This window comes from Pimephales promelas, chromosome 6 (genome assembly GCF_988280905.1).
Source record: "Pimephales promelas chromosome 6, fPimPro1.hap1.1, whole genome shotgun sequence".
In the NCBI taxonomy this organism is placed as follows: Eukaryota; Metazoa; Chordata; class Actinopteri; order Cypriniformes; family Leuciscidae; genus Pimephales; species Pimephales promelas.
In genome coordinates, this window is record NC_142774.1 from 40064969 (window position 1) to 40089205 (window position 24237).

At 36.2% G+C, this 24237-nt stretch overlaps 1 protein-coding gene across 3 annotated transcripts in view; it reads right to left on the reverse strand.

Moving 5' to 3' along the window:
- Nucleotides 1-24237, reverse strand: part of gpc6a (glypican 6a) — a 421465-nt gene that overhangs the window by 72735 nt on the left and 324493 nt on the right. For all 3 annotated transcript variants that reach the window (XM_089132555.1, XM_089132553.1, XM_089132554.1), the window contains exon 4: nucleotides 10733-10898. In XM_089132555.1, coding sequence (XP_088988681.1) covers nucleotides 10733-10898 — 166 coding nt within the window. The remainder of the gene's footprint in view (nucleotides 1-10732; nucleotides 10899-24237) is intronic.

Genomic DNA, 24237 nt, shown 5'->3' on the forward strand with positions numbered 1-24237 from the left:
ACAAATAAATTAAATATACTTTAGCTGGATTATATATGGCTTTATACTGTATGTATATGTGTGTAATATACACACAAAAATATATACACACACAATACAGTCCTGCTGGATTATGTATGAAATAAAAATAAATAAATAAATAAATAAACTTTAGCCGGATCATATATGGCTTTATATAGTATGTATATTACTTATAAATATGTAATATTTAATTTTTAATTTGCCTAAATTGAAAAGATTGAAAAATAAAAGAGAAATTTGTATTTTTTTTTAGCTATACTTGAAAAATAAACATAATAAAAATATATTTATACACAAATATATTTTATTATTATTTTAATGCTGATGGCTGAAAATGTCATACGGTAGAGCAAATCAAATGTTGACATGATATGATGTTCACAAAGCAGACGATAATTGCTCTGAGTGACAGTCACTAATGGACATGAAATCCTTTCCTCCCATTTCTCCAAGGCAAAAGGGCCTTCGGTGGCAGCGGTGAACATCTGCACCTCCTCACACTGTCATGACAGCTGACAGCTGGACACGTCGCCATGGAGACGGTGACCGATGGCAACGGCCTGGCTGACCTGCTGTCACTCGCAGGAATTATGAGGAATAATTACCTCCAGTCAAAGCTGGAACAGTGGCATTGTGCATTTGCGATCTCAAAGCGGATAAGCGCTTCTGATGCATGACTAACTTCATGCTTAAGCAAGAGATAAAAAGTGTTGCACAACTCTGGGGAGTTACGCAACAGGATCAGACGTAAATGAAGCTCTCCGATTGACAGATTTAGGATACAAAGTGGAGAATTTGTTAGAAAAGCACAGCTTTATTATAAAGAGGTTGATTTTAGAGACCATTATGGGCTGGTTTTGCAGTGAGATAAAGGATAATTCAATATAAGGGATGACACAAGTTGTTATCTCTATTTAGTTTGAATAAATGAAAATCACTCTATCCACTTTTGTTGTTGTGAGATCAACATTAGCCTCTTAAATGCACCATTATTGTCATTTAAGCCTTCATAAAGTCTAATGCATCTTACTCGTGATGTATGCACAAGGACACTGTGTGCAAGGGGAGGAAATAATATTGACTTACATTTTCATGAATTGTGAGGTTCTTGCAAGCTCCTATTTCACATGGAGACAAAGCCATGCAATTAAAAAGAAATGAGCAAATAAAATCAATGCGGATCACTTACATTGTGGTGACAAAGGACTCACCAAAGGACAACACAGGCCTAAATCTTAATTAGCCTTTGTAATTAGCCCGGTGCATGAAGGGAAATCCGATACCGAGACGGGAAGGTTTAGCTGGCTCAGCTTTAAATAAGGACAGCGTTCATGTTTAGCATCTACTGATTAATGCAAAGAAGGGCTAAGTTTAGAGACTAGTACAAGATGACCAAATACATGGATGAAAAAATATACATCTAATAAATTTAGCATAAATAATATAATATTTCACATTTTAAGTATTTGATATGCCTACAAAATACATAATGATAATTTGAAGGGATCATGAAAAATAGCAACAACAAAAAAGAAATTTTTTACTCCAATTACTTTCTTATATTTTAAAATCAAACAAATTCTATATTTTCGACTTTTTGACAAATAATTTTCTAAATAAATTATGCATTAATGAAGTCTCTAATGAAAAGTCAGTCATTTTCTTTTCAAAAAAAAATGTTAAACATTTTTATTTTATTTTATAAATAAATTAAATAATAAAATAATTTATAATAAATGTATTTTATTTTATAGCACAAAAAATGTATATATATATATATATATATATATATATAGCATAAATAATATAATATATTTTAAGTAATTGATATTTCTATAAAATACATAATGATAATTTGAAGGGATCATGAAAAATACAAAAAAAAAACTTCCTTAATTTCATATATTTTAAAATCAAACAAATTCAATATTCTCGACTTTGACAAATAATTTTCAAAATAAATCATGCATTAATAAAGTCACTAATGAAAAGTCAAAGATTCCTCATTTTCTTTTCAACACACAATGTAAAACATTTTAATTTAATTTATAAATAAATAAATAAATACAATTTTAAATTATATTTAAATAATTTTTTTAAATAATTTATTTTATTTAATATTTTATTTTTATAGTATACAAAAGGTAAAAAAAAAAAAAAATCAATTTCATATTTTGTTAGTTCTTCCTGCTTATGCACAAAAGCACATGGGTAGGATAGCCCTAAGCTGTCCACGCCGTGAGGACTCGCCATCAGGCATTCATTATACTGTGGCACCCTTTCCTGACACTGAATATCCCAACAAGGTGCTGACGAGAAAAAATGATAATGACGTGCTGGTCATAAAAGCGAGCAGTGGCTATTTATCATGAAAGTGTGTGAGTGATGTATAAGCAAAGGTACACCTTCCCTCCTACACCACATGTACTATAATGACTCCTGCATCCTTCACTGACCTCAACACACACGGCTCAGTGAGTCCTTGGGAATGAGCAAAACCGGAATGTGTTTAAGGGTGATTGAAATCTGACAAGAACGTGTGATATACTGGTCAAATTTCACCTCAAAATCTCAGTATATGCCTGTCTAACTGGCATATACATCCATCACTGAGCTGATCGCCACATGCCAGGAGCGCACAACACTGATCTGACACCACAGAAAGTTCAAACATACTTTATATACATTTACATCTAAGTGGTAAGCATCACTTCAAGGCATTACGTCTAATTAATCTGTCGTCTGTTTAAAAGCATAATGATAATGCTTTCCACAAGCACTGCAGAAGCTCATATTCACCTCATCTAGCGCCACCTTCATATCGCATTCAGGTCAAAGTGTTCCTTCCTGAGTTTCCCCTTAAGGATCAATACAGCAGAGGAGATCTATGTATTTAATCAGCATGGCTTACAACATTGCGTTTGATTATATAACAGCAGGACCTCTTTATAAGGTCAGGAGGGATTATAATCAAAAACTTGTTTGAGTTAAACACGGATTATAACTGAAATTACTGCACTTACAGATTAAGATTTAGATGTTTTTTGAAAGATGTTATGCAACATTTTCTAAAATATCTTTATTAAAATGACATTTTTATCAGTCTCAGACAAACTAGCATGTTTCAATACTACACAATGCTTAAAAAGCATGCATTTAATTTTACTCTAATGAAAACGTTTTAAAATTAAATGTATTTTGTTCTTTTGTCTGGTCTTTTATTGTCCCTGTTGGCATGAAAGCTGCTTCATAATGAAATAAAAGATTGTGTGGAAAACAAGGAGGATAGATAACTTATAAATATAATAATAACATTTTTCTGGAAGTTTTTTTCTGCCACAAACAAAAAAAAATTTTAAAAATGAAATTGCAACTTTTTGTCTCACAATTCTGACAATTTGTCTGACAATTGTAAGTTTATATGATCTTCATTTTGAGATATAAATGCGCAATTGCCCTTTATTTTTAATTATGTAACAGAACAAGCAACCATAGCTTTCTGTAAATCATCTTTTGATATTAAAAACAGATTTGAAAATCTTCCCTCACACTATACTGTATATGTGCTAAATTTCAGTTTTTGCAACTGGGACACGTAATTAGATCAATGCTTTTTAATACATCACAAAGAAATTCACTCTGATCTTCTGTAAAAGTAAAAGTAAAAGTATAGTAAGTTCAGGAAAAAAAGGTACAACAAAATTGGAAGGGAAAATGTGATTAAATGTCATGAAAATAAATACTTCTATAGTTAAAAAAACAAAACCAAAAAAACAGCATTTTGTGATAAAACAAAACAAAAAAACAGCATTTTGTGATAAAACAAAAAACAAAACCAAAAAAACAGCATTTTGTGATAAAACAAAAACAAACAAAAAAACTGCATTTTGTGAAAAACAAAACAAAAACAAAAAATAGCATTTTGTGATAAAACAAAAAAAAACACAAAGTAATAAATAAATAAATAATAATAATACAAATAATAATAGTAATAATAATAATAAAACAACATTTAAAAAAAAAACCCATAAATAAATATTGTCCAGGCACAATATGTAATGGGAGTTTGGAGGGGAACATGTAATTAACTGTAGTGAAAATAATACTATCTCAATGCAAAAACTCCTTTTATATATTCTTTCTTTTCTTTTTTTACTGTATACTGTATATGTGCCTCTCAAAATGCACAACAAAATAAATCTCACCCAAGAGATGTCTTTCATAAGTTCGCTCTGATCCTTCAGAAAGTCATTGTATAATCCGTACATACACAGTAGATTTGCCTATTCAAAATGCAATGCGTCAAAGAATCCAGTGAATAAAGTAAACTGTTGTACACACAAAACCTTTCAGGCGTCAGACTCGGAAGCCGATAGAGACGAATGCTCATAGGATGAAGCTGAAATGATACTTCCTCGCCCGTCTGACCCCAGACCAGAGGTGGCATATTCATCAGGATAAGAATAAACCCACGGCCTGATGTTTGCGCCGTACATCTCGTTTCCTGTGAAACTGGAACTCATTGGGTCCGTCTGTTTTCTTCCCGAACGGCGTGATCACGGGCCGCCCTCGTTCCCGAGGCTAATGGTGGCATCGCGTCTCCTGTGGTTTCACGAATTGAGATGAATGCAAACCCCCACGGCTTTGAGAGAAAATTAATAACGCAGGAAACTAATTCCTCACAATGGTTACATTTGTTCTGTGGAATCTCATCCTAACGGGAAACTTCAGTGTGTCGCAGCGGGGATCGTTAATTGCTGACCAAAATGATGTCGCAAAATATGATTCCTCAGAGGAAGGCTTTAAAAAAAACACAATTAGCAAATAAAAGATCCTTGCATGAGGTACGCAAACAAATTATGGGTTCAAGCTGTTTTATTACATGCAAGAATTGTAATATGAGATGCTTTAATTTGCAAATGCAACATGTATCTAATGATGAATATTTAAAAGATTATCATCCATTTCAGAGTGTTTGTTATCAGGACTCAATATGCGTCACGTTTGGTTTGGGGTTTTTGGTTCACGTTTATGTTTCCATGTCTTTTATTTTGTATTTTCAATTTCATTTTGTTCTTTGTTCTTAATTTTTAGGTTTCTTACAATTGTGCTTTAATTTGTTTTTAATTTACCTTCCCTTCAACACTCTAAACAACGTTGGGTTGTTTGAACCCAAATTTGGGTCAAATATGGACAAACCCAAATGTTGGGTAAAAAATGTCATTTCAAATTTTAACCCAACTTCAACTTTCACTTTCAACTGTACATTTTTTTAAATTAAATTGTTAACCCAGAATTTAGGTTTGTCCATATTTGACCTAAATTTGGTTTCAAACAACCCAGAATTATTTAGAGTGAATACATCGGTGCTCAATGTTTCATAATAGCCCAGTCAGTTGGGTCAGATCGTTATTTACCCAGTCAAAATGCACAAAATATATAGTTTTCGTTGTGTTTGACCCACGTATCCTTCACTCTAAAAAATGCTGGGTTATTTCAACCCAAAGTTGGGTGAAATATGGACAAACCCAAATGTTGGGTTAAAAATGCAATAAAAAAATGTGCAGCTGAAAGTGAAAGTTGAAATTGGGTTAAAGTTTTTAACCCAACATTTGGGTTTGTCCATATTTGACCCACATTTGTGTTCAAAACAACCCAGCATTATTTAGAGTGAATATATTAATGCTGAATGTTTCATAATGGCCTAGTCAGTTGGGTCAGATCGTTATTTACCCAGTCAAAAACCACAAAAATATATAGTTTTCGTTGTGTTTGACCCATGTATCCTTCACTTCAAAAAAATGCTGGGTTGTTTCAACCCAAATGTGGGTCAAATATGGAAAAACCCAAATGTTGAGTTAAAAATGCAATTTAAAAATGTACAGTTGTAAGTGAAAGTTGAAGTTGGGTTAAATTTTTAACCCAACATTTGGGTTTGTCCATATTTCACCCAAATTTGGGTTAAAACAACCCAGCATTATTAGAGTATTGTAAACAGTCCTTTAAGATTTTTACGTATAGCCTAAGTTTAACAATACAAAAATAGAATTTTATATATATATATATATATATATATATATATATATATATAAAATCAGAAATCTCAATAAAAACATTTAATTTTTTATCTTATGCATGTTAGAGAAACATCTGAGCCAAAGTTTACACTAAAACATGCATGAGAACTCCATTAACTACAAAAGAGCAGCTTTTCTTCAGGGAATTGCTCTAATTAAATTGCATTAACCTATATCGCATATATACGCCCTTGACTTCGCCCATTAAAATAAATAAATAAATAAATTAACACGCCGTTCAACGTAATCAACTCAATAGTGCCAATTTCTAAAAGGCATTCTCAGTGAAAGTTTGGTAAAGCAAACATTTTCTTCAATCGATGCAGTGAATGGGGCCAGACCTGCTGAAGACGTGGTCTGAATGTCTTCACGGGCCCGCCAATCAATGCAGGTGAGAAGGGCACATCAACACAGGCAGGCCACGGGGAAATGCCACGTATGGAGCAAAGGTCAGGCCGACCCATCCGAGCTGATCGCACAAAGAGATGCTATTTCAAACACAACTAGTTTCTGTGTGGCCATTCCAGAAATATTCAAAACAAAATGAATTATCCTCTTTTGCTAATCGAACCGCGGCACTATAAAGCCAGTCGATATCTCTCTGTGGGGGAGAAAAATACTGATTTAAAATCTATAGCGTAGAAAATGAGCTCTGAATAATGCAAAACAAAGCCAAAGTGGTTTGAGAAAGAAGGCAAAGCACATCAGGAAGTTTAGCTTAAAGAAGTGGTTGATTATGATTTCACTTTTCTAACTTTAGTGACTGTTTAATGTGGTGTGTGATGCATAAACAACATCTGCAAAGTTACAACGCTCACAGTTCAAAGCAAAGGGAGATATTTTCTTTTAAAGAAATCACTTTTTAAGGACTACAACAAATGGCTGGTAGGAACTACAACAAGCTTCACTAAATGAGCTTCGTGGATCATATTTGAAGTGATTTAAAGATTAGTATGACAGAATATGCTAAACAATGACTTGAAGATAGTTAACTCCACATAAGCTTCATTAATTCATTAACTATCCATTCAGAAACATCCTGTTGTCACTTCTTATTGAATCGCTCCATTTTGTCCGACTCCAGTTTGAACATAAAAGGCTGAACAGTTTCTATACACTCTAAATAATGCTGGGTTGTTTCAACCCAAATTTGGGTCAAATTTGGACAAACCCAAATGTTGGGTTAAAAATGCAATTTAAAAATGTACAGTTGGAAGTGAAAGTTGAAGTTGGAATGACATTTTTAACCCAACATTTGGGTTTGTCCATATTTGACCCAAATTTGGGTTCAAACAACCCAGCGTTGTTTAGAGTGTAATTTCCAGTGCGTGTCTGTGTGAGGTAATCAGAGCTGCTAACACACACACACACTTGAAGCTCCGCCCTCTGTGCCAGGAGCAGCAGCTCATTTGCATCTAAAAGGACATTTTTTCTCACCCTCAATAAGTGAAAATTTTAACATGCTATATGAAAAAATATATGTGGGGTATTTTGAGCTAAAACTTCACATACACACTCTGGGGACATCAGAGATATATTTTCAATCTTGTAAAAAGGGACATTATTGAACCCCTTTAAAAACGCACAAATTTATGTTTCACTTTCCAAGTTAAACAACACGTACATCTTTGACACTGCATTGAGAATGTTGAAGGTAAGAGGGAAGAAAAGCGTAATTGATTTTCACAGTATCAGTTCGGTGGGTGGGAGGCATTAAGCTGCTAAAGCGAGTGGCTATAGGTCATATGAATCAAGCTGAACCATCACTCAAACAATATTTAATGCCATCAACGGGAAAATATTAAACATTCAACAGGATTGAGCAGCAGGGAAGCAGCTGAGGTGAAAACCACCTTGGAGCAATTAGCAGTGTTTTTGAAATACAGCAAGCTCTCAATTTTGCATTGATCTATATCTCTATAACGGCATGGAATAGCATTCACAACACATTTGTGACAGATTTCGAAATAAAACAGGGCGATAAAGACTGGAATGAAGCCAGAACTCAATATGAGTCGGCTAAAGCAAAGACGTTACAATTCTTGGCAGAAAGCAAAACCTACTGGCCTGAAAAGTGAAACACTTTGTTTGGACCAACCATCAATACAATACAATTAAGTGATTACACTTGCTTACAGTAGATAGAAAGATGGATAAATTGATGGATGGATGGATGGATGGATGGATGGATGGATAGAACCAGATAGATATATAGATGGATGGAATTATAGAATGATAGATAGAACCAGATAGATATATAGATGGATGGATGGATGGATGGATGGATGGATAGAATGATGGATGGATGGACAGATAGAAATATAGAATGATAGATAGAACCAGATAGATATATAGATGGATGGATGGATCGATGGATGGATAGAATGATGGATAGAATTAGGGATGCACCGATACCACTTTTTTGGAAAACGAGTACGAGTACGAGTACTTGCATTTCAGTACTCGCCGATACCGATACCAAGTACTTAATAATAATAAAAAAAAAAACATGATTTAAATATTTTTAAATACGGGTTTTTAGGTCCTTGATTAAATTACTTGGGTAACACTTTATTTCGATAGTCCACTTTACTAACTATAAGTAACTTTTCAATTACATGTCAACTAACTGTCATTAGAGTATTAGTAGACTAGAGTATTAGTACGATCAGCTTAATATCTGATAACACTTTATTTATTTGGGCCCCCAACAGACATTCAACTGACTATAAGTAACTTGGCGACTACAAGTAAACTTATTCTCCTAATCCAAAGCCATTCACTTTGAAATTGTTCCACACCAGTGATGCACGGGTTGATCCAAAATGAGCGGGTGCCTGCGCCGCGGTCACCCGCGGTTACCCGCAGTTACGGGTCATCCAAAAATATTTTTAATGATATTCGGGTCGCGGTCGGTCAGGTCGTTTGGAAAAAGATGCCAATTAAACCTTTGTATTTATATAGTACTAGATACAATTTTCTATGAAATATATAGGCCGAATTTATTTATTGGCTGAATAACTGGCACGAAGATGACACACAAGCTCATTCTAAACAGTTCTCAGTTCTGTACTGGTGTGATCCGAGAACCGCTGTACCTCTGCGTTCGTTACTACGCGGATGCGCAGTATCAGCTGCTCGTGCTCATCACTTCTCTCAGCTGTGGCAACAACATGTCTCAGTTTGGTGAACTGTTAGTTACTGGAGTAAAATATAATTCGGGATATTGGTTTATTTCAACTCGGAGGGACTGTCAGGCATGTCTGAAAGTGAGTAACTGTAGTAACTTGTGGATCAGCACTGACGCAAGACGTGAACTGATGCGAATGATTCAGTTCGATTTAGCGTACTGGTTCGACCGGTTCATTAAAGAGAACCGATTCGTTCACGAACCGGCCATGTCTATGATCACTAGTCTGCAGAGAGATGGAGGCGGCAAGAGAAAAGGTGAAGACTGGGGAGTGGAAGCTCCGCAAATACACAAATAGAAAGAGTAAGTGTGGGAGACATTTACCGAAATAATGAAAGATGATGACCAAAGTGCTGCCTTTGTTATATGTAGGCTACGTCTTCTTGCGATGCTGTGTTGTTACACGTTTATGGCCCAATGACGCTACGATGAGCATGTACTACTTTTAAAAAATACGGTCAGGAAGAGGGTCGGGTACAATATTTTCTTACTTTTTTTGCGGTCCGAGTAGCGGGCGGGTAGTTGAAAACGTTGGTAGTGTGCGGGTTGTTTATACATTGACCCGCGCATCACTGTTCCACACGGCTGACATGTCTCCCCATCTCCCCGCTCTGAGCTGCAGCCGGAGCCTGGGGGTGGGCACTCGGCGCCTGTGATTAACCCATTTCTCAGAACATGGTATCGGTCCCCGGTATCGGGGGACTTTTAACGAGTACGAGTACTTTAGAAAATGTGGTATCGAGGCCGATACCAGATACCGGTATCGGTGCATCCCTAGATAGAATGATGGATGGATGGACACATAGAATTACAGAATGATAGATAGAACCAGATAGATATATAGATGGATGGATGGATGGATGGAACAATAGAACGATATATATAGATGGATGGATGGATGGATGGATGGATGGATGGAACAATAGAACGATATATATAGATGGATGGATGGATGGATGGATGGATGGAACAATAGAACGATATATATAGATGGATGGATGGATGGATGGATGGATGGATGGAACAATAGAACGATATATATAGATGGATGGATGGATGGATGGATGGATGGATGGATGGATGGAACAATAGAATGATATATAAAGATGGCTGGATGGAAGGATGGATGGATGGATGGACGGACGGACAGAGAGAGTGATAAAACAACAGATAGAACGAGATACATAGATATATAGATGGATGGATGGATGGAACAATAGATAGAATGATGGATGGATGGACAGATAGAATAGAATGATAGATAGAACCAGATAGATATATAGATGGATGGATGGATGGAACAATAGAACGAGAGAGATGGATGGATGGATGGATGACTCGATGGATAGAACGCTTGCAAGAAATAAAGAAAGTCCATTCGGCTATAATCCAAAAGAAGAACTCAATCTTTGAGCAGCGATCTGAAAACAGAAGTGTATCTCACCGATAAAGAGGTTCCACTCCGGGTCCAGGTCGGCTTGGTTGGCCAGGCAGCCTCGCATCACATTCTGGCAGTAGTTGGCACAGGGTCTGAGGCCTGGCATTCCTCCACAATATGGACAGAACAACATTTTGGTCAATGCTTTACTGCATCCTGGAGATATATTGACCTGCAGGAGAAATAAACAATGGGAAAATGTTAGTCCTGGCTGAACACATGAGTGTGTGAATGCATTTGAGAGTTGCCTTCCAGACTGTTGGAAGGAGCAGAGAAATGAGTTGGCCTGAAATATATTCTAGAGAGACTCTACACTATACACTCACAACAGGACCTCTAAACACTGTTTGTGCCGCACTTAAAGTGGTTTTCAGAGTGAAGAACTGCATCGAGAACAGGTCAAAGATGTCTTTCAAGCCACACTGGACTGAGCCGTCGCTCAATGCACGTCCATTTTTAGTGTCAATACGGGTTCTTTCAGGATCCTACATTCACAGACACTTGTTGACAGAGCTCAAATGGCAACATTCTCACATCTACTTCCAACCGCCGTGGATAATTGCATGTCACTCTCTATCTTTATACTTGACTCAGTAGCTTGTATGCCAGCCACCTTCTGTCTATCATGTGCCGGCGCTCTCCAAAGGTCAAGGCCGCACTGAGAGGAGCAGACGGTCAGCTGGAAACTCACAGAGAGATCTGAAAGGACATGTTGTGTTGATTTCACTGATCAAACCTGACAGTGCTGTGCGCCATTGCCTTAAAACACTGCAACTGCAGAACCAAACACGAGTTTATAGGGTGAAAACCTGAAAATCAAGTGTGAGAATATACAGAATATACAGTACAGGTGTGCTAATTAACATACTCAGAGTAAAAATGATAATAGTAATGGCTTACCATAAAATCTATACATTTTTATGGAATATTGCTGATTTATTATAAATGATTTATCCTTGCACATAATCTTTAACGTCCCTCTTGCAGCTCATTATAAAGCTCTTCTCTGATTATGAGGGCGGGGCAACCTGTCACTCACATGAGATCGACCAATAACAAACCACAACCATCTAATCAATTTCCCACAGACAAAATCAAAGTCCGCCCACATTTGTTGTTCTTCCAAAAGCCTTTTTTAAATTCGGATAGGGAAGATAAGACACAACATCTGTTTCAAGCAACTTTATTTGTGAGTTTACATATCACAATTGACCGTTCGCAAAGACCCGCCCCCCTTAGTTACTGTCGCTATGTCCAACAAGTTACACTGCTCTCACATACACACACAACATGTTCTCACGCAGTGAAAAATACATCGCAGACTGACAACACGCTGACAGACCAGGTTACTTTTCATATTAAACATATTTAACAAAGTCTCACCTTTCAAATTTCGGCATTTTTAAAAAATAAATTTACACAATAAATAACGTACCGTTTTGTTGCTCTTTAATGTGTCGTGTGACTCGTGTCGATCGCTGTAGTAGAGCATCAGTTAAAGCTGCTCGTGATCCGATCATCTCTTCCTTTTATAAACATGAATGAACATAAGAATGTGTTTTTAACCGCAGAAAGGCGTCAGTACACTCCGTTTTTCGGTTCAAATACTCCCATGTTTATCAACTAACTCTCCTGACTGCTTTGTCGGACAAAATGGCGGATGGCGAAGTATGATTGGTCAGATCAGCTGTCAATCAAGCTCTTAACTGGGACTTTAGATATTATGATTGTGTTCATTTTTTTAAACTACCTCTCACAATTACCTTGTGACATTACCTTGTAGCCTACTCTGAGATGAAAAAAAGACAAATAATATGTTTATATTTTTGTTTAAATGTAACAAGTGTTATCAATTACTAAAACTAATACAAATCATTTTTGGTCATTTAATTTAAATAAAGCTAAAATAAAATAAAATATTAGATACAAATAATAAAAAGCTAAATCAAAATATGAATACATATTACATAGTATAAAATTATACTAAAATAGCACTGAAAATATAATAATAATAATCATCATAATCTTTATGACAACCCTACTTCAATTTACAAAATGTGCAGTATAAAATTAATAATTTTCTTAACTAAATATAATTGGACTGCCCAGAGTTAAGACTTTTTTTAATGCAAAATAACCATTTTTATTTCTGAATAAGCGAATGATTTAAAATAAAATAAAAACGGCAGGTAGAATACAATAGGCTAGACTATGTAGTACGGCCTACGCTAACTATCTTAAGCCTAAATTTATTCTTTGCAATCGAGCAAAAGCGCTTCTTTTCTCACTTTAAGCTCCTGCAGTATCTACTCTGCCCTGTTCTGAGTACGGGAGATACTTAGTTTACAAAGAACGTTTCTAATGTTTCAAACACATGTATTCTGTCAAGCTTGATTTATTTACCCTTCAAAATCTCTGCTTTACACGAGTCTACCATCGGCTCGTAATTGAAAGAACAAGCGTAGGATCAGTCGCGACTCTGAAGCCACGTCACACCTCCGGATTGGAGGATAAACTCTTCCTGTCTTCATCATCCTGATGATCCTTCAGATCCAGACAGCGCCAAACTTCCCTTCCTCTCCCACTCCAAATGTAGCAGTGTTTCTGGAGCTCCTGAAGACCGTGAGCGGAGAGGATCAAAAGCTCCTCGTTTTACACTCACACATCAAATGCTGAGCGCAGGAGAGCTTTGAACGCAGTGTGTTCCTGCAGTTTCATCACAGCAGCCTTTCTCACTGACACTGTTTCCTAATCAGCCATTAACTTCACGCAGAACAACACAGAGAGACTGTCTGCGGGCAAATGTGACTTTAAACGAGGGACACGAGGATGTTTCGTTGTACTCTGAGACTGAGGAAAACATGGGATTATTTTCATGCTTTTATCTGAGAGGTTAACTGATTTAGTGGAAACACCCTGCGGACTCTATCTATGTAAAACTATAATGATTAATATTAATCATTATACATGTAGTTTTACAGTGTAAACCCTAATAATATATCTCTCTTTACATACTAATACTGTGTTTGACCCCATAATTCTACATGGCATTGATTCAACAAGGTGCTGAAAGCATTCTTTAGAAATGTTGGCCCATATTGATAGGATAGCATCTTGCAGTTGATGGAGATTTGTGGGATTGTGGCGGCCATTTTGGTACAGTCAACTCATTTTTATGTTCAAGAAACCAGTTTGAAATGATTGGAGCTTTGTGACATGGTGCATTATCCTGCTGGAAGTAGCCATCAGAGGATGGGGACATGGTGGCCATAAAGGGATGGACATGGTCAGAAACAATGCTCAGGCATTTAAACGATGCCCAATTGGCACTAAGGGGCCTAAAGTGTGCCAAGAAAACATCCCGCACACCATTACACCACCACCACCAGCCTGCACAGTGGGAACAAGGCATGATGGATCCATGTTCTCATTCTGTTTACGCCAAATTCTGACTCTACCATCTGAATGTCTCGAGACTCATCAGACCAGGCAACATTTTTCCAGTCTTCAACTGTCCAATTTTGGTGAGCTCTTGCAAATTGTCGCCTCTTTTTCCTATTTGTAGTGGAGATAAATGAAGAATCACATGTCTCACTATTTTGGGGCCTGTGAGATTTGTTTTATTTAATTATTATTATTTTAAAGACATTCATATATTTATTCGGTAAAAATGCATTAAATTGATCGAACATAACGTCAAAGAAACGTTAATGTTATCTTAGATTGGTACTATTGATCCAAAAATCTTGAAAATAAACAAGATTTCAACAAAAATACGAAGCAGCAGCACAACAATGTTTCTTGAGCATCAAATCATATTAGAGTGATTTCTGAAGGATCATGTGACGACTGGCGTAATGATGCTGATCACTGATCAATATATATTCAAATAGAAAACAGCTACGTAAAATATTTCACAGTTTGTACAGCATAGCCTTGGCGAGCAGAAGAGACAATCTTACCGACCATATTTCTAAAAACACCTACAATACACCAACATATCTTTAAAACGGAGCTGTTCAGGTACACTGATATATATATATATAAGTAATGAATTTCATATAGATTGTAGGTACTTGAGGTCAACAAAATGATTTATTCCAGAGTCCTGCACATGTACACACATAGCCTGGAGTTATTAAAGCGAAACCTGTGAGCAATAAAATGGTCCTCACTGCATATATTTAATAGAAATCTATCTTAACTTTGACACAACTGTCATGCAGAAGAAATGCCCAGCAGTGATGGCGGAGAAATATGACAAGCAGGAGCACAAACTAGGTCATTTCCATGTTTCTACATTTCACAGCTAGAAAGCATGCAAAACAATGCATTTTTTATGAAAGTAAAGCAGCCTTCCTCGCAACGCTCTGATATTCCTGTCGCAAATCAATCCGAAAAGCCCAGGAATCGAGCTAAGCCGTGGAGAAAGCAACATGCAGTAAGCTTGATCAGCAGCCGAGATTTCCTGAGGACAGAGAGACCTGTGAGTCATTTATGAGCTCCGGCTTCAGACGCCTTCCACAATAGCAGCGAATTCCAATAAAATCTCCTTTTTCACACCAGCCAGTCGCAATCGTTCAATCCCTCGAGCTGTGATTCTGCTTACAGGCCAATGGCCAAACTAGTTTTAACACTTTTTTGCTGGCAACCTGGAAGCCACGAAATACCACATGTATTTCATTTTTATTTTAGAAACTTGACTCTTCTCAATGCAACACTATAGATCGGTCTTCGACAGCCATAATAAATTTTCACAGACTAACACAATGGTTGAAAACCCCTTTACAAAACATATCGGCCAACCATTCTTAAATACGTCCTTTTGGGTCCTTTTTTAAAGTCTTGATTTGTTTCTGGCCTCTACAAGAAAAAAACTTTTCATGCTTGAATGTTCAACAAAAACACCCCATATTCTCCATTGTTGCGGCTCCTTCCTTCCCAGTCTGTCAGTAACGCTCTGTTTATTTTCTGTCTCTATGAAGCCCCTCCTTCTGAAAAGCACACTGTGCTCTGATTGGTCGGCTTGAGCAGTGTGTTGTGATTGGTCGAGCGCTTCGAGTGTGTTTGAGAAATGTCCCGCCCCTTAGAATAACCACCACACTGTAAAAAATATTGTTGATTTAACTTAAAAAAGTAAGTAACCTGGTTGCCTTAAAATTTTAAGTTGATTGAACTGGAAAAAGTGAGTTAATACAATAAATGAGATTGATTTAATCATCAGAAACTCAAAATAATAAGTTATTTCAACTAAACAAATTATTTAAGTTGATTTGACAAAAGAAAAAATGTTGTGATAACAAATCTTGAAAATATGTTTTTTTTTTACAGTGATTCAACACTACTAACTAACTCAACCAGGCCCCGCCCCTTTATTCTGCATATTAATTATTTAAATTAGGAATATTGAGACGTGTTCGTTCCTGGAAGAAAACTCAAGACTACAATGGAGGCGTTTCAGGGAGTTCAGAAACACTGATATAGAGAATAACTCCTTCTGGAGGGACTTTGTAGAGCTTTTTCATGCTCAAAACAGCAACACACTGTAAAAAAATATTGTTGGTTTAACTTAAAAAAAGTAAGTAACCTGGTTGCCTTAAAATTTTAAGTTGATTGAACTGGAAAATGTGAGTTAATACAATGAAGGAGATTAATTTAATCACCAGAAACTCAAAATAATAAGTTATCTCAACTAAATAAATTATTTAAGTTGATTTGACAAAAGAAAAAAAATGTTGTGATAACAAATCTTGAAAATATATTTTTTTTTACAGCACATTAGGTTCTATTTAACATTAGAATATTATGTTAAAGGCACTGAATAGAAATGTAAACACTAATTGTGCTCTCTGGTACCAAAGTGTTCCCAAAGATTCAGATTTATCACAATAATGAACATTATCCAACAGCTCTGATGGAGCGTTTCATGGATTGTAATGCCTGAGATCCAAAGTCAAAAATGTTCTCACCTTCTGGTCACACTTCAAATGCATTCATACCATGTGTGACGTTCTACTTTTCTTTGTGACTCTTTACTAGAAATATCTGAGAGAAATTAAATTCGATCCAACGGCATCATTCTCTGGTGTAATATAAACTGTAGCTCCTAACCATTAAAGAAGAATATGCTCAAATGCCATTTGTATTCCCTTAAAAGGGCTTTGAATCATAAGTGCACAATGATATCATTATATCAGCATGCTGTTGATGCGAAGAAAAGCACGAGCAAAGTGCCTCCTCAATCTCTCTGTAAGGAAACGCCTTCAGGATAAATCTGAAACGGGGAGTCCTGCTTATAAAAACCCATAAAGGACAATAATATACTGTGTGCCGCATGTACTGGGAGAAGATAAAATGGCTTTGAGCAACTGCACAGAAATCCTGTCGGGTACATTGTGTTCCATTTTAAGCCTGGCACATTTGATTTCTCATTCCGCGCTGAACCACATAGCCAGGGTAAACCGACCCATGGGAAATCTTGCTGAACAAATCCTGAGACTCGTCAGCCGCATCTGGGAATGAAAATATATGACCAATGGTTTTAGGAAGAGGCACAGAATTAACCTTGAAGGGCGGTGAGAGATGCGATACGGAGATGCTCGTGACGCGCGCGTTTGGCACGACAAAAAGAACATTCCTGTCAGCAGAAGGATCTAATCCGCAGTTATTATGACAGTATGCCCAATCCAATCTGGCACGAGCCTCCAGTATCAAACCCAACACACACACACACGAGCAGCTTGCGAGTGTAGGCTTGGATGTATAATCAGATCACTGAAGGTGCAGCACCTCCTTCTGTTCCTCTCTTTCGTTTCAAATGTCAGAGAAGGGCTGAGAAGGTGCAAGAAGTGACATAAGTAGTTAAGAAGAAGCAGAAGCTAACAGGAAGATTAGACGAACTTCCGGGGTCTTCTTAAGTGTGACAAACAAGGTTTTTCTTACTCGGAGATGAGTACACTCTTAGAAAAAGGGGTTCATTGGGGTTCTATAGAACTTTTCATGATAAACAAGGTTCTATAATGACAGGAAAGAACCCTTTTGGCACAAAGGCTCTTTATAGGCTGTTATTCATTCATATATTGCATTATTCTGCAACATTTTGTAGTTGTAATTAAATTATTGTTTATTAAACTAGTAATATCACATTTTAATCATGCTGATTTTTGGAGGAGAAAAACTGAAACGGCACTCTTCGTGGGATATTGATCAACTGCATAAAATGATATAAATATATACATTTTCTGACCCCCATATCTTGAATTTCATCAAAAACCTTAATTTCTTTTCGACTGAGGAACGAAAGACATAGGCATCTTGGATGACATGGGGGTGAGTAAATTATCAGCAAAAGTTTTTTTAAAGTGAACTACTCCTTTAAGGAGGCAGCAAAACTTATACGTGTTTACAGTGGAAGTTCGATGAGGCTGAGCTGTCGAATAACACGCGTCATAACCAAACGTTGTGCGATTGGCTTACGGGTAATTAATGATTTCATATCTCGTAATTCTGACTTTATATATCGCAATTCTGACTTTACATCTCGCAATTCTGACTTTATATCTCGCAATTCTGACTTTTTTATCTCGCAATTCTGACTTTATATCTTGCAATTTTGACTTTATATTTCGCAATTCTGACTCTTTATCTCGCAATTCTGACTTTATATCAATTCTGACTTTATATCTCGCAATTCTGACTTTATAACTCACAATTCTGACTTTATATGTATAAAGTATATATACTTTATATCTTGCAATTCTGACTTTATATCTCGCAATTCTGACTTTATATCTCACAATTGTGAGTTTAGGCTATATCTCGCAATTCTGACTTTATATCTCGCAATTGTGAGTTTAGGCTATATCTCGCAATTCTGACTTTATATCTCGCAATTCTGATTCTTTATCTCACAATTCTGACTTTTTTTCTCACAATTCTGACTTTATATCTCGCAATTCTGACTTTATAACTCACAATTCTGACTTTATATCTCGCAATTCTGACTTTATAACTCACAATTCTGACTTTATAACTCACAATTCTGACTTTAGGCTATACAGTATATCACGCAATTCTGACTTCATATCTCACAATTGTGTGTTATAAAGTCAGAATTGCGAGATATAAAGTCAGAAAAATAAAGTCAGAATTTTGTGTTATAAAGTCGCAATTGTGTGTTATAAAGTAAGAAATGCATGATATAAACAAGCTTGCATAGATCCAAAAGCCAATGGAAACGCGTAACTTATGGTGTGGCCTATACACATTTTATTTCAGTAATCATTGCTGTTTATTCTTCACAAAAGATACAGAAATCTGCCGGCAAGACACAAACTAGTTTACTGCTCTACTAATCCAAATAAAGCTCAATCTCTCTAAAGATCTACATTAGCACTCACGCCAGCATCACATGCCCTTTCTTTCGGACACTAGGCATGTCCGGCCGGCATCATTAACACCGCTGCACTGGCAGTGAACTAACACGGCCAGAGTCAACACACCATCTGTCAACTCGAAAAAGAGGAAATCTCTGCACAATACTAACTCAGTTTAAAATACGAATACTTTTCATTTGAATGGGAAAGCTAAGCATGATTAATCACAATTCATTTAATATAAATAATACTTTGCTTAACCCTCTGGTAAAAATACTGTAAAAATACTTTTACAAATGTGTACTTATCTTAAAAAATATTCATGATAGAGAGGTGCGGTCTTTTTTGCCGTCTTTCTCAGGTTCGACGAGGAGAAATCATTGCTTATAGAAAAATGCCTGGGACTATTTGTAAATAAAGTTCGAGTTTTCATTGTTCTTTACACATTTTATTTAACAATTACACATCTGTCAAGCAAAGGCTTTGACAAATATATTTTTTGTTCAAAAACTGTTCACTATTGTTGTGTGATTTTCAGAAATAAATGACAAAATCAAATTTCCGGTTTTGATATTCTGTAGTATATTGTACATTTTTCACTCATACTTCCTTTAAAAACACATTGCATGCATCCTTATGTTAGCTTAGGGTCTTCTGAGTCCATAGATACCAAACACATAGTGTTTCTGGAGTAATCTTCTTTACATATATTTTATAAGCCCAAATGTAAAAATAGAGAAAACGGACCAAAAAGAGCTTAGTCCCCAGAGGGTTAAAGCAACATGTTATTGTCTGACCCAAACATGATGAGTAAGTATACATTATATTACATTAGAATAAGAGCTGGAGTTTGGTGGACTGTTAGTTGACCTCATTCATTCGAGTATATATTAAACTCCCACAGTCCTACATAGGAAATGAATGGATGGAAATATTTTAAACTAACATGACAACTCATCTTTCACAAACTAAACCAAACTAATGTGAACTTTTCAAACCATCTTGCTTATGCCCAAGGCAACAGAAACAACCCACACAACAACATCTCTCACGCTTCCGCATGATCACACTTCTGAAACACGTGTGTTTAATTCAGCACACTGTGTTTACACACTCAACAGGACCTTTCCTCCAAAACAGAGAAACAATCTCTTTACAATTGCAATCGCTTCTGCTTGTCAGGTGCTTTTCTTACCGCAACTCATTTGTGTCTAATTTGCATTTCTCGAAAGGCATTTTATAAGAAACATCACAGAGACGGTGGTACTTAAATTAAACATGCTTAAAATATCCATTAAGGTCTCCTGAGATTTAAAAGAGCAACCTTTCAGCAAAAAAAAAAAAAAAAATTATCGCATGGAGCTGAACACAACATTACAATTTGCACATATTATTGCACATACATGTCTGTGCCATTAAACCATTAAATATAAAGCTAAAATCAAAATATTAAAAAATACTAAAATAGCATATGCACTATACGGTAACACTTTACTTGAAGGGGTGTGCATAAAACTGACATGACACCTTCATAACCATGACATGACATACACTCAAGAAATGGTTCTATTTAGAACCAAAAATGGTTCTATCCCCTGCTTCATATATGGAACTCCAAAATGCTTCTATATAGAACCATTTTTTTTTGTAAAAGGTTCTATTGACCAGGTACGGAACCCCAGGGTTCTATATAGAACCATTTTTTTTGTAAAAGGTTCTATTGGCCAAGTACGGAACCCCGGGGTTCTATATAGAACCATTTTTTTTTTTTGGTAAAAGGTTCTATTGGCCAAGTATGGAACCCCAGGGTTCTATATAGAACCCAGAGGAACCCTTTTTTAAAGAGTGTATAGAACCTTTTAGGGGTTCCAAATACATAACGCTGATAGAACCTTTTAAGGTTCTATATAGAACCTTTTAAGGTTCTATATAGAACCTTTAATTCTAAGAGTGTATGTCTTGCCAGGTTGTGTTGTCTTAGTAATGTCAAGTTGTCATGACAAAGACACTGACAGGTTATGATGTATTGGTTTATGTCAAGGTGTCATAACAAAGACATCTTTGCATTAAAAATGTCATAACTTAACGACAGATGTCACAGACATGCATAAAACTTCATAAGTCATGATTATGAAGGTGTCATGTCAGTCTTATGCACACCCATTCAAGTAAAGTGTTACCAACGTTTGCTCTGCAATTTTAAAACAATAAAAATAACAGTAGTTGATCTGACTGACAGTGACAGTAAAGAAGACCATTTAATACAGCGCCTCTAGTGCCGACACCGAGAATGCAATGCTTTCTGTTCATATTGCTTAAAAGCATTAGCATTTATATTACATACCTCAAAACCTATTGCAAAAATGTCTCTTTCTTTCACCTCATCTCCTTTGCTACAGTTCCAGGATCACACATGCAGGTTTGCCCTACAATTACCAATTCTCTCTAATTGAACGGCGTCTGAGGACAAGAGAGCCAGAGAGAAATAGAGACAGTTTAACCCCTCAGTCGAGACACGGGCTACAAAACAATCAGCTCTGCTGCGGTTAACACACACACACACACACATGTGAGCGAGGTAATACAGACAAGAGCTGAGTCGCTGTATTTGTCATGCTCGACTGAGGCGGATCTCGCTCTACTGGCGCTTTATTGTGTTTAGATGCGCTGGCAGATACTAACACTTCCTCAACAACTTCCAAGGGCACAGATGCGATGGGGTTTCCCGATGGCTGGACGTCCATAAAGATTATACGACGCCGGTGCTAATCATGAGTTGTGCCAATATTAAGAGTAATGAAATTCGGGTGGCAGATTGAGTGCTTTTACAAGAATGTCAGATTGAAGTGTGTACACATAGGCTAACATTTTGTTCTTTCTCTCATTCAAATGATTCAAAATGAAGCCATTAGCACAAGCCATTTACATATAATCATTTTAAAATGCATCTAAATCATGATTTCATCTCTAGTGAGGATGAAAAACACGACCCACAACTGTACCTATTAAAAAGTGACTCGATGAAACACAAGGCCAAAGATGCTTATCCCGACTCGGCACTTTAGACACGGTTGGACACATTTATCGACACTCTATCTTCACATACAATAGGCTTTAATGAGACATTATTGAGAACAATTTTGATGGAAGTATAACAATGCTCTTTTCAGCCAACAAATGGCCAATGCGCAATCACAAACAGCCACTTTTGATGTTCCCTGCTGTAATGTGGTGTGAGGCAACCAATCATGCCCATAGAAAAGTTTCAAAAGGAAAAAGTGTTCAAACTGTTCACATTTCCTTGGTAATATTTTGTTGGAAGGAAACTTGTATGTAAAATCCAAAATGAAAGGAATAGTCAGAGCTCAGTAGGCTATATGCTAATGTCGAGTTGTTAGTGTAAATACCACACACACACACACAATATCCTCAGATGTAAAAGAAAAGTTGATAGTTCCTATGGTGTTTTAGACTTTAGATTCACATTCCTGGTACATATTCATAAGTATTTTCTGTGTAATTCTTGTATTTAATCCGTACTGTTTGTTTAATGCTCACTAAGAGCTAAATGCAAATAAAAATGCCTTTGGCGAGTAATTAAAATGGAGATGGTGACATTTAAACAGCACCATAGGAACAATAGTTTGACCCTCATTAACACCAGCTAATTGAATCAAAGAGATACAAACAGTCAGAGAAGTTCAACGACTGCTAGCGACATGCTTTCGTTTCATGAGAAACAGCCAAATAAAATTAAATAAAATTAAATGAACTATAATTAAATTAAATTAAATAGAATTAAATCAAATTAACAAAATAAAATATAAAAAAATATTATAAAATAAAATTAAATTAAATTAACAATAATTAAATAAAATAAAATATTATAAATAAATAATAAAAAATAATTGTAATTAAATAAAATTTATAAAATAAAATATTACATTAAAATAAGTATTATAAATAAAATAAAATAAAACAAAATGTATTAAAATTGAATTAACTATAATAAAATAAATAAATAAATAAATAAATTGAAATAAAATAAAAAATAAATTAAATAGAATTAAACAAAATGAATAAAATAAAATACAATGTTATAACTTTTTGTAATGCCCTGAACATAACATGAACTAAAGATTACTTGATTATTTATTGATATAGTTAGTTGATTTCAACATTTAATAATACACCATGCATCTTTTAAAGTAAGTTATTTCACCTTGAACATGGCCAAACAAAACATGAATGAATTTTCATTAACAAAGATTAATAAATGGTGTAATAATAATTTTATCCATGCAATGTCAGTTTATGTCATTCAATAACTAATGCGACCACATTGTAAATAAATACTGTACATATTTATTGCTCAAATCTCCAAGATATGAGTGTGAATTGTGAATCGATTTTTTTGAATGTTCTCACTGCAGATCTTTGTGTGAGTTGTTTCACTTTATATCTGTGCACTTTCAAAGGCTCTTTCAGTGGAGGAAGGACACACGGCTGGCTGGATTTCCAAATGAAAAGTAAAAGAGAAAGACGGTCCCAGTGAGGCTGGTCCAGTGTCACTTATTGTACACTCATCTTAACAGTCAGCTAGGACAGGCGGAAAAGTCACCCCTGGTGTCCTCGCCGAACCTGCTATCTGAAGGTGAAGGTGAAGGGCTGTGTTTTATCTTTTACCAGCACTACCCATCAGCTCATTGTGACTGCTTCAGACAGCTGCGGCGGACGATTGCTTTTTTGATGAGCCCCGACATACGGCCGCTGACTAAAAGGGAAATATCAGAGCCTCTGCGCCGGGGATCTGTCTCCTGATCTCCGGCGGTCCCCGTCACTCCCAGGCCAGCTCTTTAGGCTCAGACCGGAGTGTCCTACGGTGTTAGGTTTGCAGCCCCGGGCCACCCGCCGCTCTCCGATGAAAGGTGCCGCACTTGACAGAGTCTGCACTTTAGCCACGTCTCAAATGTCAGGGGTCAACAGGGACACAGCAGTGCCAGGAACGCACCGACATCATGTCACAACACGGCCTCTGACAGGTCTGATGCTCAATTACCGGCTAATGCACACAGCCGCACTAAATCAAGACACCGGGTTATCATAGAAGCTAAATAAGAAATAATAATAATAATA